Here is a 19,306-nt window from a genome sequence, read left to right on the forward strand (position 1 = left end):
GGTTATAATCCACTACTGTTACAGCTCTATGGGAACTTAGACCCCTGTGTATTTGTGCTTGGTCTTCTTCTTGTCTTGATGTTATATTTGAGTTTTAATTTTCCCCGATTTTGATTTTTAAAATTTAACATGACTATTTTGTTTTATGTTTTTCTTAACACCACTTCATATTCTTTATGGGAATTGGCAAGGACCAAGCAAGCAAAAGGAAAGGCGATGCGGTGAGACTGAAACTTAAAGAGTTTTTGAAGCTTGAAAAACCATGTATCGTTTTTGTCCTAAGTGCCACAAACTGGAATTCACTTCTGGGGGTGAACCACTTCTTTTGTCTTAGAAACATCTATGTGATGATTTTCATTGTACTGCAAATGTAAAGCAATAATAATAACAACAATAATAATACAGCCTTGTACAGAGCTGCTTCTGGGCCAGATGGTTCTAAACACTTTACATGTATTAACTCATCTAATCCTCACAGCAACCCTATAAGGTAGGTACTATTATTTATCCCCACTTTACAGGGGAGACATCTGAGGTACCCGGAGTTTAATGACTTGCCTGACATCAGGAATAAGTGGTGGAGCCAAAACTCAATCTCGGGCTGTCTGACCTGAATCCACCTTCATAACTACAACGCCAAACTAATCCAGAGGAGAATGGGTCTGGATTCGGGTCAACTGGGACTCGTACAGGGCACTCTCTTGAGGGGGAACTAAAATGGCCCTTGAGGTTGGGAAGGGAGGCTGATGCCACCAAGTGTGAAAGCAGGGAACTAACAAGGATGAGTTTGGGCTTCTGGGCCCTGAGTGTACCCAAACTTGAAAGCCAGTTATGTAGGACCTCTGTGCTACGATTCCCTTCTCTAACTCCCGAAGCTTTCAACAACATCTTACTACCATTGTCGCTTAGCCTAAGCTGTGATGTGGGGTATTAAGGGATGGGCTCGAAGCATGAAGCAAAGGTAGGGAAGCAGCTGCCTGAGGGAACAGATCCATCGTCTAGATCCAGGTAGCCAAGGTGGCAAGCAACAGCCAGGAGCTTTTGATACCATAATAATTGCCCGAGGATTCCCTCAGATTCTTAGGTGGTCAACCTGGCAGAAGCCTTGTCTTTCTGTAGTTAAGGAAAAATTAACTCCTCATTAATAATCTGCAAACAATATTTTCCAATTATAAAGATGGGGGGCACCCTTTGAGAAGTCAGACTTTAGAGCGTCCTGTGATTTCTAGCACTAGATGGACGAGGCTGTGGCTCCTTCCTCTACCCAACCATGACTTAAGAGCTGGGATCTGGGACATCTTTCAACGTTTTCCTTGGAGTGGATTCTTCTTTTGCATGGCACATATCACAATTGCTGGCAGAGGAAGAAGGCAAGGTGAATCTTTTCTCTCAGTGTACAAAGAAATGCAATAAGTGTGTCATTGCACCTAGAGTCCCCACAACAGAGGCCTTGTCAAAGAGGTAATGAGGGCCAGTGACTGGACACATAACAGACGGTACAGAGTAGGACCCAAGAGAGACCACTAAAAGCCAAACACAAAAAAGGCAAGGGTAGAGAAATCAGATCCGGGAAGTGGGTTTACCGAGCAACACAGCTGGTATGAAGGAAGATTCCTCCAAGCAACATGGACTGGAACAGCAGGGCCTGTTCAAGTACATTCTGACTCATCAGATTTCTACGTGGAGCCACAGATGTGTTTAATTGTATACACTGAGACCGATTTGCACACTGTGAGAATGCATGAACCCAGCTGCCTAAGCCCCATAAGCATGGTAGAGATGTAAGAGTGAGTGTGGGAGAACCTGGCTGCCGTTCCCGGGGCTCTGCTCTCACTGGTTTCCTGATTCCACAGCCGCAAGACAAGACTCAGTCCTGCAGCTTTCATCTGGGGTTGCAGCCCAGTCACCCATCATTCACCACTCCCTGATTTTTCTTCTGCACTATGGAAGGCTCTTCTGGGTAGCGGAGACTGTTGCTCAGAGTCTGGGTGTAATTATCACAAAACAGCCTCTGACTTTAGGGGAAAAAAATAATAAATGGACTTTGGACGATATAAGGAGATGATAGCTAACCAGTCCTGCACCCAAAACTGCAATTAGAGCAATTCTGATGTCACTGTTAATCATGCCGATTTATGTTTTGAAAGGAAACCAAATGATGAATATAATGATTATTCCTGTTTCTGCTTCCCCCCTCTTTCTCCTCAAAAACTGGCAATAACACTAAAGTCAAATTAAACATCTGTTTGAAAAATAAGCTGGAGTGCTGATGACAGCTGCGCTGGACTTACAAACGCACCACAGCTGTCAAACTCTAAATTAACAATGATTTTCATTTATGAATAGTATAGAACTAAGATATCATGGAGCTTTTTCTTCTCTACTTTCCTGGCTTCCAGGGGCTGTTAAATGCAAAATGTTGGGGAAATGCCCAAGGGAAAATGTAGCTGAAATCAGCCCGCAATGATTAATAATGGAAGGAGTGGGGGACATTCTTTCTTCTTTCTTAATCTCATTTCTTCACTGGCTTTAGTTTGGGTAGTCTGTGTGGCAAGCAGGCTCGCAGGAAGGCAAATAGTTCAGGGACAATTCTTTGATTAGTGGTTGCAAATGAATGGTGATGGAGCTGTGAGCACCTCTGAAGGAATGTCATCTTCTACAGCGCTGAGGACCCTCTGCTCATCTTTCCAGCATCCTTTGGGTCTTCAGTGGACTTCCGCCCATTGTTCTACCAGATGAAGTAATGAATGACCAGGTATATGACTCTGTTACCCTGTGGTTACATACTGGGTATAAAAAGATCTAATCAAGCCATTTTGGTGACAGGATAAAACATGCCAACCTGTTTTACACTTACTTCATGAGATCGGCCAAGATGGCAGAGTAGAAAGAACCTGAGTTCACCTCCTCTCATGGGCACACCAAAATCACAACTATTTGCAGAACCACCATCAATGAAAAAGACCAGAACTTACCAGAAAAGATCTTCTACAACTAAAGACATCAAGAAGGAACCACATGGGATGGGGGTAGGAGGGGAGGACTCACGATAGAGTCAAGTCTCATACCCCTGGGTGGGCGGATAATTATACTGGAGAATAATTACATTGCAGAGGTTCTCCCACAGGAGTGAGACTTCTGAGCCCCATGTCAGGCTATCAAACCTGCGGGTCCTGCACTGAGTTGAGCCCCCAGAGCCTTTGGCTTTGAACGTCAGTGAGGTTTGATTTCAGGAGCCCCGAAGGACTGGGGGAAACAGACTCCAGTCTTAAAGTGAGCACACAAAATACCATGAGCTCCAGGTCCCAGGGCAAAAGCAGCAATTTGATAGGGTCCTCCTACCTGCTACCTCCTACCTGGTTTTGGAGTATCTCCTGGAGGGGGTGGAGGAAGGGTGTGACTCACCCTGGGGACATAGACCCTGGCAGTAGCCATTCTTGGGAGCTACTTCTACCATGTGGATGCCGGTGCTGGTCGACGCTGGTGCTGGCGGGCGCCATTTTGAAAATCTCCCTCCATCTCATTAGTGCCAAGACCTGGCCTCACGCAATAGCCTGTACGCTCTGGTGCTGGGATGCCTCAGGCCAAGCAACTAACTGGGACACACACACACAGCCCCACCCATCAGCAGGCAAGCGGCCTAAAGACTTCCTGAGCCCACAGCTGCCTCTGGACATGGCCCTGCCCACCAGAGGGCCCAGGACCCAGCTCCACCCATTGGTGGGCAGACACCGGTCCCAGAATCCCCTGGGCCCTGGCCCTGCCCTTAGGAAGACTCCACTAGCCTCTAGACCAGCCTCATCCAACAGGGCGCAGACACCAGATGCAAGAAAACCACAATCCTGCAGCCTGAGGAGGCCAGACCCAGCCCTGGGTCCCAGCCCTGCCCACTAGCAGGCCACTGCACTTACTTCATGACCCTGAGAGACGAGGTAGGTGTGGAAACATCTCTTTGTCCTTTTCTACCCTTGTCCCAGGGCTGTCACTGTCCTACCTGGGGAAGGGGTGAGGCTCAGGAGTGGAGGAACACGTCTACTATATATTCCCTGGTTAAAAAAATATGTATATGAATTGAAAGGTTAATGTAGATATGATACCATCTGATGATTTTTCATGGTTGCATTTTTATCCTGTGACCATTTCATGTCAAAAATGTCCCGGGGCAGGGCTTCCCTGGTGGCGCAGTGGTTGAGAGTTCGCCTGCCGATGCAGGGGACACGGGTTCGTGCCCCGGTCCGGGAGGATCCCACGTGCCGCGGAGCGGCTGGGCCCGTGAGCCATGGCCGCTGAGCCTGCGCGTCCGGAGCCTGTGCTCCGCAACGGGAGAGGCCACAACAGTGAGAGGCCTGCATACCGCAAAAAAAAAAAAAAAAAAAAAGTCCCGGGGCAAACAAATTGTGGTATATACATGTAATGGAATATTATTGAGATATAAAAAGGAATGAAGTATCAATAGATGCTATAACATAGATGAACCTCAAAAACATGGTAAGTGAAAAAAGTCAGATGCAAAAGATCACATATTGTATGATTCCATTAATATGAAATATCAATAATAGGTAAACCTGTAGAGACAGAACGCAGATTGGTGGTTGCTAGGGGCTGCAGGGAGAGGAAAATGGGGTTCCTGCTTATGCGTAAAGGGTTTTACTTTGGAGCAATGGAAATGTTTTGGAATTAGACAGAGGTGGTGGTTGCACAACATTGTGAATGTACTAAATGCTACCAAACTGATGGCTTTAAACTGGTTAATTTCATGTTATATGAATTTAATTTCAATGTTTTAAATGTCCACAGGATCTAAACATCATGTTTTGATCCCACCACGATCAGGGCCTGGAATGTCTTGGCAGTCCCTGCTCCATCACTGGGATAGGACTGGGACTGGTCTTGCTGCCAGGGCTCTGGGTCCCTGTGCACGACTGGGGTGGGCCATTCACTCGCACATGCCCACCGAGTTGTGGTCACACCGCTGCCCCTTGCAGTGTGGGTTTCCGTGTTCCATCTGAGCCTCAGTTTCCTGCTGTGCCTGGAGCGCCTCCACAGCACGTACTTCCTGTTAATTCTTCCCAGTTTTCTCCCCAGGGGCTGGATCCTACACCTGGGACTCCAGCTGCGGAACGAAACTCTGCCGCCACTGGACTGCTCCCTTGGAACTATGCCACTGCCAGCCTCCCAGGAAGCCCCGGCATCTGGATTCCACCTGTTGGATGACATGTCTTAGAGTATCTAAGTCTTCCTGAACCAAGCACATGCTGCCCTTTTTTTTTTTTTTTTTTTTGTGGTACAAGGGCCTCTCACTGTTGTGGCCTCTCCCGTTGCGGAGCGCAGGCTCCGGACGCGCAGGCTCACGTGCCCAGCTGCTCCGCGGCATGTGGGATCTTCCCGGACCAGGGCACGAACCCGTGTCCCCTTCATCGGCAGGCGGACTCTCAACCGCTGCGCCACCAGGGGAGCTCTCATGCTGCCCTTTTAACCATGGTCTTGGTTTCTCCAACTGCTCTCACAAGAACCAGCCTCTTCTACTGGTCTGGGGTTTCCCACCCCCTTTTCTGTAGATTCCTTGCTTCCACCCCTAGTTAGCATTGCTGAGGTTCTAGCCAGCCTCAAGGGAGAGCCACCCTGACTTATGACAAAGGAGCCTGTGGTTCTTCTCAATAGCTAACGCCAGAAAAATTGCAGGGTAAGCTGCACTTCAGCCACATCAGATCCTTCTAATCCTGCCAGATTCCTCTAAATCATACACAGAGTCATCAGATGTGGGTTTTCTGTGTTATTTCCTTCCAAGATAAAAAGAGTTGGTGAGCTCCATGAAGTTACAAAATCTTATGAGTTCTGGCTAATCCCTCCTAATACTCATCTCTATCCTCACTAACAAGTCTTTCTCTTGCCAGGTCCTTGGCTTTGTTTTCCATTTTCTAAAGGACATTTAGTTTCCTCACTTGGGAGCAACACCTCCCCGACCCAGGCAGTCCCGTGCCTCTCCAGGCTTCACAGACCAAGTGAGGCAGAAGGTGGGGGTGTGCAGGTCAGTGTAGCTTAGTGGTGATTAGTTAACAACAAGGGCTTTGGAGTCAAGTGGAAGTGGGTTTAAGACCCAGCTCTATCACTAAACTGCTTTATTACCCTGAATACAAACTCTCTAAACCTCAGTTTTCTCATCAAGAAAATGGGAAGAGTATAGTGAAGACCCTACAGGGCTTTTATGAAGATTAAGTAAAATAAGGCATGCAATGCACCTAGCATAGTTCTTGGCAATAAATGTAAGCTACTTATACTACTCTTCATACTAACTGATGCAAGCTACTTATACTAATACGCATACTAATTGATGCAATGAGCATCTCTATACGCCTCTTCACATCCTCTCATCCCAACTCTGATTCCATCCACTGTTGCTATGAGCAGCTCTGTCCACTGTAATTAGATGATACACACCTTGTCTGTGTGGTGTACCTCTTGCTTCTTGTCCCAGAGCTTCTCTTGGTGCTGCAGTACATGTTCAGAACCTGATGAACATTCACACACGTGCAGCCCAGAGTGCGGGGGCATTAATGCCTGTGGGGCTACCCTTGATCAATGGAGGATGAAAACCAATGGATAATGGCTTCCCCCTTCATTCCTGGGCACGCTGCTCTGAGACACATGTCATATGTCTTCTCCAAAGGTCCCAGCAGGGGCAAGCATCGACTGCCTGCCTACGGTGATGACCAGGTCAATAACACTTGACCAAATAATCCCCATCCCCACTGCCCCCACCTTCTCCCTGGGATCACTCCCCAAATAAACTCTCTGCACACAAGCCTTTGTCTAAGCTGGGCTTTTAGGAGAACCTAGGCCAAGAATCAGCAGTTACTGAGTTCCTGGCACCGGGGCATACATTAGAGCAGGGGTCAGTACATTTTTTTCTATAAGGTGCCAGATGAAAAATATTTTAGACTTTGTAGGCTATAAGGTCTCTATTGCAACTTCTCAATTCTGCTGCTGTAGCGTGAAAGGGGCCCTAAACAATCCAGAAATGAATGAACCTGGTTGTGTTCCAATAAAACCTTCTTTATAAAAACAGGCAGTGGGCCAGACGTGGCCCACAGACTGTGGTTTGCCAACCCCTACATTAGGGCCACACCGATGAGTAAAATTGATCCCCTCCTCCATGAAGCTTGCAGCCTTGGGTGGGAGGAGGAGCAACAAATGAGGCTGCAAAGGTGTCTGCAAACATCACTAAGGACCTTGGACCCCACGCTAAGGAATTTTGGCTTCATTCTTTGGTGATGGGGAACACTGAATACGTTCTCAGATCTAGTAGCAGCTGCAGCTGGGAACAGGTTATTTCACGTGCAAGAAATGAATTGCTCGTTTTTAATATTTCTGTGAATCCCAGTCCTGCCAGAGGGCTGCCTCCCCTGTAATCCATGACCAAACTTCCCATCAGATGGCCAAGTTCCCTTATCTGTTACCCTTGAGGCCAGAGGTATCTCAGAATTCAGAATATTTTTGGATTTCAGAAAGATAATACGGGGTACTTTGCATATATTTTGCAACATCCCCATCAGGGTCTGGGGCAGCATCAAACACATTAATATTTACAGTAAAAGACTATAAATAACTTCAAGTCAGTTCAAGGCAGGTTTGGGTCCTAAATGAGTTAAGAAAATATCTTTTGGATTTTAGAGCTTTTGGGGTTTCAGAAATGCAGATGAAGGACTGTGGACTTGACTTGTTTTGTGTTTCAGCCCTAGACTGTGACATTCTCAGAGACAGTCTCTGAATCCTCATTGACTGCATACGGTAGGTACTCCATAAATGTTATCAAGAGAGTGAGCAGACGAGAATGGCAAGAGAACATTGTTCACGGAGGGATTCAGTGGAAGAAGAGGCTGGTCGGGGACTCTGGTAAAGGACATAGGGAGACTTAAATGCTCCGATCAGGATTCTGGACTTGATCTGGAAGGTGATGCAGAGCCCCCTTCAAGTTTGTTATGTAAGCGGTGTGACTCAGCTGCCTATGAGGACAGCAATTCTTATACCAGTAAGAGGCAGAATCACAGGGCAAGGAACTAGTGTGAGCAGTACAACGTTCCTGCAATAGTGAGGCAAGAAGTGCCTGGGAGAAAGGCAGTGAATGTAAAGCAACTGAGAGAAAGAAGAGGCAGTTATGGCAACTAATCATGTTGAGGGAGAAGGAGAAGTTGCAGGTGAACCTGACCTGCCTGAGATGGTGGAGTACAGTACTAAGATCACAGACTCTGGAACCCAGAATGCTTCTCTGTTTAAATCCCAGCTCTGTCACTTACCCTGTGACCTTAGGGAAGTTACTTAACCTCTCTGTGCCTTAGCATCCCAATAGTATCCACTTCATAGGGTTGCTCTGGGGATTAAACGAGTATCTATAATGCACCTAGACCAGGGCTTGGCTCTGGGCTGTTATTACTGCCTGCAACCAATCATTGTTTCATACGGTTGAATTCCCCAAATGGTTCGCCAAGTGACTATCTCCTCCAGGGTAAGGCAACCCACATCTCAAAGCCCTCCCAAGAAGTGACAAGTGGGTGTCAGAAGTCTAGTAATAAATGTATGCAATGAAGGTATGGAAAGACAAGATCACTTCCAGGGACAAAACTTTTATCAGACTTAAGGGGCTAGGACTTCCCTCTGATGGGGTCTGTAAACATCTATTCTATTCACAGAGGCTTTTTCTTTCAATCAGTCACCACTTTGCTGTAACAGTTTGCAGCGTTGAAGCATGCCACGGAAACTTTAAGTGCTGGGTCATTCATTTGTAGGGAGAAGGCTATAAGAAGGGATGTCTCAAAAGCCTGTAATTTAGAAATGTTCAAATCTTTGCATCCAAATGGAAAATGGAAATGGTGTCAGGTTTGTGCCAAAACGAAAGTTGTAATTGCGATGTGCTTCCCTTCCCAGCCCTCCTGGGCAAAGGAACATAACCAGCTACGTGGGCTTCAGAGCTGTCATCTACAGATATTTAGCAGACTCTGCAGCTTACACTACCAGTCTGCCTTCTCCCAGGAATATTATCCAAACACAGCAACACAAATGCCCATTTTTGAAAGTGAGGGCTCTGCAACAAAGTTAGTGTCTCCCCTTTCACCTTTCCTGGAATTTGCTGCCAGACGTAAGCACCCAGACTAACTTTTTAGTGAATCTTCCTTCTAGCATGTCAGTCCACTGTTTAATCCACTAATGGCTCCCTTGTTCCTCTTGAATCAAGTTCAACCTCTTCATCTTGACATTGGAGAGCCTGCATGATTTAGCAATGGATTTCGGCCCCCAATGACCTTCTAATCTCACCAAGACTGTCTGTTTACTGTCTCCCAGTGCCGCCATATTTACTCTCACCTCTAAGTTCTCACGTTAGTTTCACTCTGTTCACACCCTTCACCTGGAATGACCTCTTCCCTTCTGTCCATTTATCCACAGCCCACTACTGCCTTCAAGATATAAACTAACCTTTCTAAGGAGCTCTGGTGCTCGCATTATTACATTCTTCATTCATCTACTTTCTGACTAACCATGTTTAATCTGTCCCCAGTTCATGTCTGTCTTGGGTTGGCTAAGTTTTGCATACGTATTTTTATTTACACCACAACTAGACTTCAGGAAAGTGTCTTGAAAGTCAGGATCCTTGTTTATACTCTGAGTCTTTCTCAGTGATGGTCAGCTCTGGACACATGGAATACTGGTTGTGATTGGTTTCTCCAATACCACCTTCCACAAGAAAAACAAGGAAACTTTCTCATCTAGATAAAGGGTATTTCTCAACTTGATTCAAGGCATCAGTTTGATACCTGTACTTCCTGTTATACTTAAAAGTGAATTATAAGAGTATTCTCATTAAAATCAGGAATAAGCATGAATACCACTATTTAATATTGTACTAGAGGTGACAGATAATAAACTAAAACATGAAAAAGATACAAAGGTATATTTATTCATTATTTCCCCCCCGAATGAAAAATAAGCATTCGAACTATTAAGAGAGTTCAGCACTGTCTGAACTCAAACTCAAGGTACAAGAATCAACAGCTTTCCTAAACACAAGCAATCAATGATTAGAAACTTTAACAGGAAAAAAGAGCCCATTCACAAAAGCAATAAAAGTATAAAATACCTGTGGGGGAAAAAAAGCCTTACAAGAATGTTTAATTCAAATGAGGAAAAAGTACATGACTTTCCTGAAGGACATAAAAGACCTGAAGAGGGGATATTCCATATTTCTAACTGGGAAAACACATTGTAGGTTGCTACGATATAAAAACATATTGTAGGGTTTGCAACACCATTCAAAATCCCAATATACGTTTTTATTAAACACAACACAAACTCATTCTATGATTCGTCTGGAATTATGAATCTGCTTGAATGGCCATGAACATTTTGAACCAGAAGATTAATGAGCGATGACTTGCTATCAAAACATAAAATAAAATTTTGCTATAAAATGGTGTGGGTTTCGTGCAGGGATAAAAAGATCAACAGAACAGAACAGACATGTATAAAAATTTTATATTTGTTAAAGTAGCATTTCAAACAATAAGGGAAAGGACAGCCTATGTGATAAATGGATGTGAAACAACTACCTAGCCATTTTGAGAAAAATAGGTAGATTTTCATTTCCCAGCTGTGTGGACAGCTCTGGTCTGTCCCTCCAGCTACTTCCTTCAACCTTCTGTACCCTGTTCTTTGCGGGAGAGGAGAATCTGTGTGAACTCTATCAACGAGGCTTCGTTGTCCTCGTGGTTGGAGTCAAGGGCAAAAGGGAGAATCGACAGGGAATCAAGACTGGGATCCCTGTGGGTCACCTCAGGCTAGTAGCTTCCCTTAACTGAAGTTCTCAGCCCCTGGGAGGTGGTGGTCTTCTCTGCCCCGTCCTCTGCACGCTCCTTTCGCCCCTTCAGACATGGGTGCTAAAGGCTCCTCTCACTTTTATTTTGGCCACACCATCATAATCAGACCCCTGATTCAACGACCCTTTGGCACCTCGTGCGGAGCACGCCATCTATTTTTTCTTGAGGCTTATTGATACCATATTATTCACAAAATTAAATTCCAGGAAGATTAAAGACCTAAATTTATTTTTAAACCTATAAAAATATTAACAATATGGGAATATATTTATAACCTTGGGTGTAGGAAGATTATTTTTAGACAAGATACAAATCAAAATTCATAAGAGGAAGGATGGATACATTTGACTAAAACAAAATTCCAAATTTTTGGATGATTAGATACTCATAAGCAAAGTTAAGAGAAAGATGGAGAGGAATATTTGAAATTTATAACAAAGTGTTATTATCTGTACCATATAAGGATCAATTTTAAACATAAATATAGTTTAAATGTATTAAATTATATATTTACATATGTTTATATATAAAATACATAATATAAAATATATTTTATACATATAATATACACATATATTTTATATATAAATATATGGAAATATATAAACATCAATTTTTAAAAGAAACATTATTAGAATAATGGACAAGAATATGAATGGGCCATTTACAAAGAGGAAATAAAAATGGAATAAATATTTGAAAAGATTCTTAATATTACTAGTAAATAGGAAAATATAAATTACCACAAGACACCGTTTTTAACCATCAGATGGGCAGAACTTTAAAGAATGATAAACATCAAGAGCTGTTGAGGAACTTCCCTGGTGGTCCAGTGGCTAAGACTCCACACTTCCAATGCAGGGGGCCCGGGTTCAATCCCTGGTCAGGGAACTAGATCTCACATGCCACAACTAAGAGTTCTCATGCCACAACTAAAGATCCCGCATGCCACAACTAAAGATCCCACATGCCGCAACTAAGACCTGGTGCAGCCAAATTAAAAAAAAAAAAAAGAGTTGTTGAGCAAGTAAGGAAACAGGCTCTCTTGTTCACAGTCAGGGAGAGTGTTTAAGTTGGCAAGCTTTTTGGAGGAAAATCTGGCAGTGTCTATTAAAATTATAAATGTCCATCCCTTATGATCCTACTTCTTGGCAGCTACCATGGATAAAAACTTGCATATTTGCTCAAAGAGGTATGTATAAGGATGTTTATTATAGCACTATTGGTAATAGTAAAAAACTGGAAACAATCTAAATGTCCATCAACTGTGGAATAACTAACACATTTGCACAGTAGATTATATGCAACAGTTTAAAAACAGAGATAGATCCATATGTTCTGACCTGGAAATATCTCTAATACCTTTTATTTAGTGAAAACCTATTTAATTTCAGGACATCACGTAGACCATGATACCATTTGTGTAAAGGGTACTTGTATGTTTTTTTATATGTGTATAAACTCACAGATAAAAGTCTAACAAATACACGCCAAATTGATATCTATTGTTACTTTGGGGTAGAAGACTGTGGGATTTATTGGGAGAAATGTCAGGGATTTTTCACTTTTTTTTGTGTTCTGTATTTTTCTGTATTTCACTATTTTCTGTATTGTTTGAAATTTTACAATGTGAATGTATTTACATCTTACCTATAAAATGATTTCTTTAGTGAATAATTATAGATTACATTTAATTCCTTCAGAAAAAGATAAAAGAAAGGAAGAACATGGGGCTTTAGCATTAAATGGAAGTATGACTTCAAGAAACTTGCCTAATTCACTGAGACTTGTCTCCTCCTGCATAAAAGGGGGAAGTTTGTTGTGAAGATTAAATTAGACAAAGCCCGCTAGATGTGCAGCTGACTTCATGGTAGACAGTACTGGTTGTCCCTTTCTTTCTCCTCCATTTAGCCTGTGAGAACCTTTAGGGCCAAGATCCTAACTTCAGTTGCCTGTACACTGTGGACGTCTGTGCAAATAGAAGCTCAGTTACATTTACTGAAAGAATGAGTGACTGAACAAGCCACATTTGTTTACTGTTAATGGATAAACATATGTTCACATATGTTCATTGTTAACAGTAAACAAGAGAAGCCTTTTTGGCTTCCGACAGGAAGATCAAAGGCTTCTGGTTTGTGAGAATAAGTCAAAGAAAACCAGAGATCTACACCAAAGGGATGAGGGTTTTAGAGCAGGAAGGTTCATCACACAGATCTGATATTGGAGAGCCCCTCTGTGGAGTGATAGGGCTGCCATGGGCAGGGGTGTGGGTACTGGAAAGCCAAGCTGAGAACCCGGTCTCCAGGCTGAGAGACTGAATATACTAATGGACAAAGGCTAGGCTGTATCTGACAGTGACGATAGAACTCTGACCCCCAACCTCTGCAGTAAATGGGAAGCCAAACCACAACGTCTGCAGCCATTAGTCCAGAACGGTTAGGACTTGGGCAACGATGTCAACTCTCTAATTTTGCCCCACTGCCTCCTCTATTTCCATCTCAGGACCAGTGAGAGAAAGCCTAATATGCTCTCCAAACCAATCACATCAGATGCTCCATTTCTAGTTAGCCCGCCCTCAGCTTCCCCATGCCAACAATCTCCAGTGAGAAAGTACCCACAATCTTCTCTTATTTTTCACGGCAAAGCTTTCCCACTCCTCTGCCTGCCTTTGAGTCTCTGTCAAATGCTAGTGATGGCAGCTGACTTCCTTGCTACATAGCAAGCTCTGAATAAATAGCCTCTTTTCTCAGTTCAGTGGTCTTCGTTTATTCCCACAAGGCCTTCTCCCACATTGCAACTAGATACTAGATACATGTTATATATTGGGATTTATACTTATACATAAATTCTACTTCTAAATTTAAAACAAATCACCAATGTAGATTAGTGCCAAAAGCCAAACTTCTCAAGGAATCTGAGGAAGGATGCTCAGCTTGCATTAAACTAAGAAAAAAATAAATGATGTCCATACAGATGGCAGCAAAAAGAGGCCAAAGACAAGACTGTGTCTGGACAATGGACAGAGGCTTCCAGAAATCTCTGCAAGCTTTCTTTTTCTCCCATAAGGCAGGCACAGCTGGGTCCAGAAACTGCAGGGACTGGAGAGCCTAGGTGGAATGCCTCCTTATCAGTCTCTCCTCAGGGCTGGGCTGTAGTTGTAAGTCTTTAGAAATGTTCACCTGCCACAGGTTCAGACAAATGAACCAAATATATACATAAGGCCTTAGGGGATTTAAAGAAGTAGAAGATGGTTGGGAAGTTCCCAGCCCCTAACTCCAGGAAAAACGGTTTCTTGGATGCTGGCATTGGAGCCTTGCTTATCTATCTACCCATGACTATTTGCCTGTCTGAAATCCTAAAATTCTCAGCATCACTCTATAGAGCCTTAAAATGTATTTAAAACAGGTTATAGCCACATTTCTCAAACTACTTAATGTTAATAGATGTCTCAGCAAAAAAAGGAGCTTTGCAGTCAAGTCTGGGAAATGCTGGGTGAAACCAAGTTAAACAGACTTCTTTTTTGGCAGGACTTTGCAAAACCTTCAATATGCTAATATATGTTGTGAATCTGCAAGAAGGAGATATATAGCATACAGCATCTTCCAAAGTTATTTAACCATAGAAATTGATTTCCTGCCCACCTATTTACATCTCCCTGAACATCATTCTGTAACATACAACTTTGGAAGCACAGGTTTGAGATAATGCTACCTTTCACGGGAAAACCATTGGCTGGCTCATACCTCTCATCATCTATTGTAACTCACCAAGATGAGGATCAAGATGCCCCACAGGAAGCGGTGCAAGAGGGTAATTTTGATGGGAGAAGGAAGAAGACAGGATCATAAAGCAGAGCCTGGGGCCAACGGAGGTTATAGTCAGGTCTCAGGTCAGCCTAGCACAGCTTAAGGACAGGGGGTGTATTCAAGATGGAGGAAGCCAAAAATTATCCTCGCCCGGGTCATAATTTTTCTTGACCAGCCATAGGGGTCATTATCTCTAGGAAGATAGAGAGTAACCAGCAGATCATTGCATGGGAAGAAAATAGAGATTCAGGTGATTGATTCTTTTCATAGCACTTTACAAAAGACTGCCCATAGTCCTGTTTTAGAGTCAAGATAAGGGAGGGCAGAGAGATGATACAACTTGTCTGATGCCCCAGTAAAGGCACTTTTCCTTCTGCAACCGCACCACGGAGACTTCGAGAGAGCACAGGAAAGGGGAGTGAAGCGTTGCAAGGATTCCCTTGTTCACTTACTTTAGAATCACACAGCCGGTTCCTGCAGGGGGCGCTATCCAGAACACCTGGATCCGCGTCCTCCTCCGTGGGGTGCTTTCGGTGACCGCAACGGGGCAATTACTCATAAATTGTGTTTCTTCTTCATCTATGATCTGTGGAAAACCAGTGGAAAATAAACACATTAAAATGCAATGTCACTTTGGGAAGTTTCCGTGTTGACACTTCCTTAATTTTATTTTTAAATCTGTCATTTTCTGTTAGTAGTTCTACATCCCCAAGACACCAGAACAGTGCCTGGCACAGAGCCCCACTTAACGCTTGTTGAATTAATGTAAGGGCAAGGATGTAGCACCTGTTCTCCGCTCTCTGGGACCAGGATCTTATGTCAGCACTTTGAGGGACAGGCCACTAGGTGATGATGTTGCTCATTTCACTACAACAACCTGTGTCCCACTTCAGGGAAGGAGGAGGGTGGGGGAAAGATGATCCAGAGCAAACACTATATACCTAGACATTGTGATTCAATTTTATAGCTTGAAATTGAAATGTTAAAAGAAAACCCCCCTTTGGAGTAAGTATACCAAAGTACATAAAGTCGCCCAGCTCTATAGCACTGTTTACTCTTGCAGCCTCTCCTTTCTTAATTTGTGCCTTATACCGGTGTTCTCCCAAGTTAACCATCAAGATTTCCTATGACACTGCAAAAAAGCTGGTAGCCATTCCCATTCCACAAGGCTGTTTTCACCATGTCTCCGGCTTGCTTCTGGGTCTGCAGCCAGGACTTGCCTACCCCTCTCGTAGAACCACAGACTGTTAGACCTGAACAGATCTTTTGGGGGAAACCATCTAAATCCAATGGGTCTTAAGTGCCAACTCCAACTGATTGGTAGTAGCTGTGTCATGAGTGGTGTTACTAACATTAACAGAGAACATTTATTGGGTGTTTAGTGTAGGCTAGGTACTAAGCTAAGTGCTTTATATGAATTATTTAATTTTCAAATAATGAGATCATTATATCCATATTGTATTTACTTTATTTAAAATGTTTTCTAATTCCTCTTTTTTTTAGGAAAGCAGGTAAAAAATTAACTCACATCATATCCTTTCATCACTGTGCAAAGCAAAGGCAACGTTTTGTTTACCTCTATATTCTTTTTTTTTTTTTTTGGGCAGTACACGGGCCTCTCACTGTTGTGACTTCTCCCGTTGCGGGGCACAGGCTCCGGACGCGCAGGCTCAGCAGCCATGGCTCATGGGTCTAGCAGCTCTGCGGCATGTGGGATCTTCCCGGACCGGGGCACGAACCCGTGTCCCTTGCATCGGCAGGCGGACTCTCAACCACTGCGCCACCGGGGAAGCCCTCTATATTCTTTATACGTCTCTCATTTCGTTCCTTTGTTTACTGCTCACTCCTAAGTATTTAATGTATGTCCTTCTGAATATCTCTATAAACACATATACATATATTACATATATGTGTGTGTGTATAATTTACTTGAAGTTACATAGAGTTGTTTTGTATTTTAATATTTCTTTCACTTAATCTTACAATTTTGAGATATGTCAATGTTACTACATGTGAATGTAACAGTGCTACTGATGCTGCTTAGTACTCCACTGCATGCATGGACCGCATTTTACTTATTCTCCCAGTGAGGAGCACTTAACTGACTTCCAGCTCTTTGCCTCGACAAACATTGCTGTAATACAAATCCTCATGCTGCTCTGCTTCTGAACGTACCTGAGAGATTCTCAGCAATATAAACCATGTAGTGGGACTGCTTGGTTGTGAGGTTGTAGGTATAATCATATTAATTTCACTAAGTAGTTCCAGATTGTTCTGCAAAATGGCTTTACCTACTTTCATTCTATAAGCTATGCATAACTTCCCATTTCCCCATATCCTCACTAGTACTTGTGATTATTGGACTTTCTAATTGTTTCCAACCTGATGGATGTAAAGTAGTATCTTGTTTTCATTTAATACTAGCAAATTTGAGCATCTCCTTCACATGAACATCTTCACATGTTTCTCCTGTGAACTGCCTACTCAAAATATTTACTGGTGGATTTTTCTTTTTCTTGTCGATTTGTAGGACTTTCCAGATATGAAATGCTCATCATTTACAAATATCTTTCTGTCACCCAGACGTTCATCTTATCTTCGGAATTCTTCAATAATTTCCATCTAATCAAATTGATCAATTTCTCTCCTATGGCTTGCACTTTTTTGGTCTTGCTAAAAACACTGAGATCACAAAGATATTCTCTAGTATTTTCTTCCAGTAGCTTTATAATTTTATTTTCACATTTAGGCCTTCAATCCATTTAGAATTTACTTTTTAATGTGATGGAGCAGGGATCCAACTCTATTTTCTCCATACTGTGAGCTACTTCAAAACAAATTAGTAAACAGATTTTTTTAGAGCAGTTTTACACTCACAGCAAAATTGAGCAGAAAGTACAGCGAGTTCCCATATACCCCCTGTTCCCACACATGCACAACCTTCCCCATTATCAACATCAGGCATCAGAGTGGTACATTTGTTACAACTGATAAACCTACAGAAACCTACACTGACACATCATCACCCAAAGTCCACAGTTTACATTAGAGTTCACTCTTGGTGTTCTATGGGGTTTTGACAAAGGCATAATAATATGCATCCACCATTGTAGTATTGTATTGAGTAGTTTCACTGCCTTAAAAAATCCTCTGCTCTGCCGATTCATCCCTCCCTCCCCACAACCCCGGGCAATCGTCAAGCTTTTGCTGTAATTGCTTATTAGTTCCCTGAGGTTTTTTGTCGATTCAGATTTTCCTATGTAGACAACCATGTCATCTGTAAACAAAGACCAACCATGTCATCTGTAAACAAAGACGGCTTTATTTCTTCCTTCCCAATCTGTGTATCTTTTATTTCCTTATCTTGTCTTGTTGTATTAGCTAGGACATCCAGTATGATGTTGAAAAGTAGTGGTGAGAGGGGACATCCTTGCCTCGTTCTTGATCTTTGCAGCAAAGTCTCAAGTTTCCTACCAGTAAGTATGATGTTAAGTGTAGGTTTTTTGTACGCTCTTTACCAAGTTAAGGACCTTTATCTCTATTCATAGTTTGCTGAGAGTTAGGGTGTTGGACTCTGTCAAATGCTGTTTCTGCATCTATTTATATGATCATGTGATTTTTCTTCTTTCACCTGTTGATGTGATAGATTACATTAATTGATTTTCAAATGCTGAACCAGCCTTGCATGACTGGGATAAATCCCACTTGGTTATGTTGTCTATTCTTTTTATACACAGTTGCATTTGATTTGCTAATATTTTGTTGAGGAATTTTACATCTATGTTCATGAGAGATATGGGTTTGCAGTTTTCCTTTCTTTGCAATGTCTTTGTCTACTTTTGGTAATAGGGTGGTGCTGGCCTCATAGAATGAGTTAGGAAGTAGAGAATCGGTATAATTTCTTCCTTAAAGAAGAAATTCACTAGTGAACCCATCTCGGTCTGGTTCTTTCTGTTTTGGAAGGATATTAATTATTGATTCAATTTCTTTAAAAGATATAGGTCTATTGGTATTTTCTATTCCTTATTGTGTGAGTTTTGGTAGATTGTGTCTTTCAAGGAATTGGTCCATTTCATCTAGGTTATCAAATTTGTGAGCATAGAGTTGTTTGTAATACTCCTTATTATTCCTTTAGTGTCCATGGGATCTGTAGTGATGTCCCTTCTTTCATTTCTGATATTAGTAACTTGTGTCTCCTCTTTTTTTTTTCAGTTAGCCTGGCTAAGGGCTTATCAATCTTACTGATCTTTTCAAAGAACCAGCTCTTGGTTTTATTGATTTTCTCTATTGATTTTTTCTTTTTTCAGTTTCATTGATTTCTGCTCTAATTTTTATTATTTTTCTGGTTTATTTTAGATATTATTTGCTTTTCTTTTTCTAGTTTCCTAAAGTAGAAGATTAGATTATTGATTTAAAGTTTTTCTTCTTTTCTAATATGTACATTCAATGCTATAAATTTCCCTTAAGTGCTGCTTTCATTGCATCGCACAAATTTTGATAAGTTGTATTTTCACTTTCATTTAGTTCACAATATTTTAAAATTTCTTTCGAAATTCCTTCTTTGACCCATGTGTTGGTTAGAAATGTGTTGTTTAATCTCCAACTATTTGGGGATTTTCCAGCTATCTTTCTATT

The 19,306-nt window shown here is 42.4% G+C and overlaps 1 protein-coding gene across 1 annotated transcript in view; it reads right to left on the minus strand.

Moving 5' to 3' along the window:
* The window catches only part of SPON1 (spondin 1), a 275,645-nt gene that overhangs the window by 178,142 nt on the left and 78,197 nt on the right, over positions 1-19,306 (minus strand). Inside the window, exon 3 of the mRNA XM_060159616.1 lies at positions 15,124-15,257. Within this exon, the coding sequence (XP_060015599.1) occupies positions 15,124-15,257 (134 nt within the window). The remainder of the gene's footprint in view (positions 1-15,123; positions 15,258-19,306) is intronic.

This window comes from Lagenorhynchus albirostris, chromosome 9, assembly GCF_949774975.1.
Source record: "Lagenorhynchus albirostris chromosome 9, mLagAlb1.1, whole genome shotgun sequence".
Lineage (NCBI taxonomy): Eukaryota > Metazoa > Chordata > Mammalia > Artiodactyla > Delphinidae > Lagenorhynchus > Lagenorhynchus albirostris.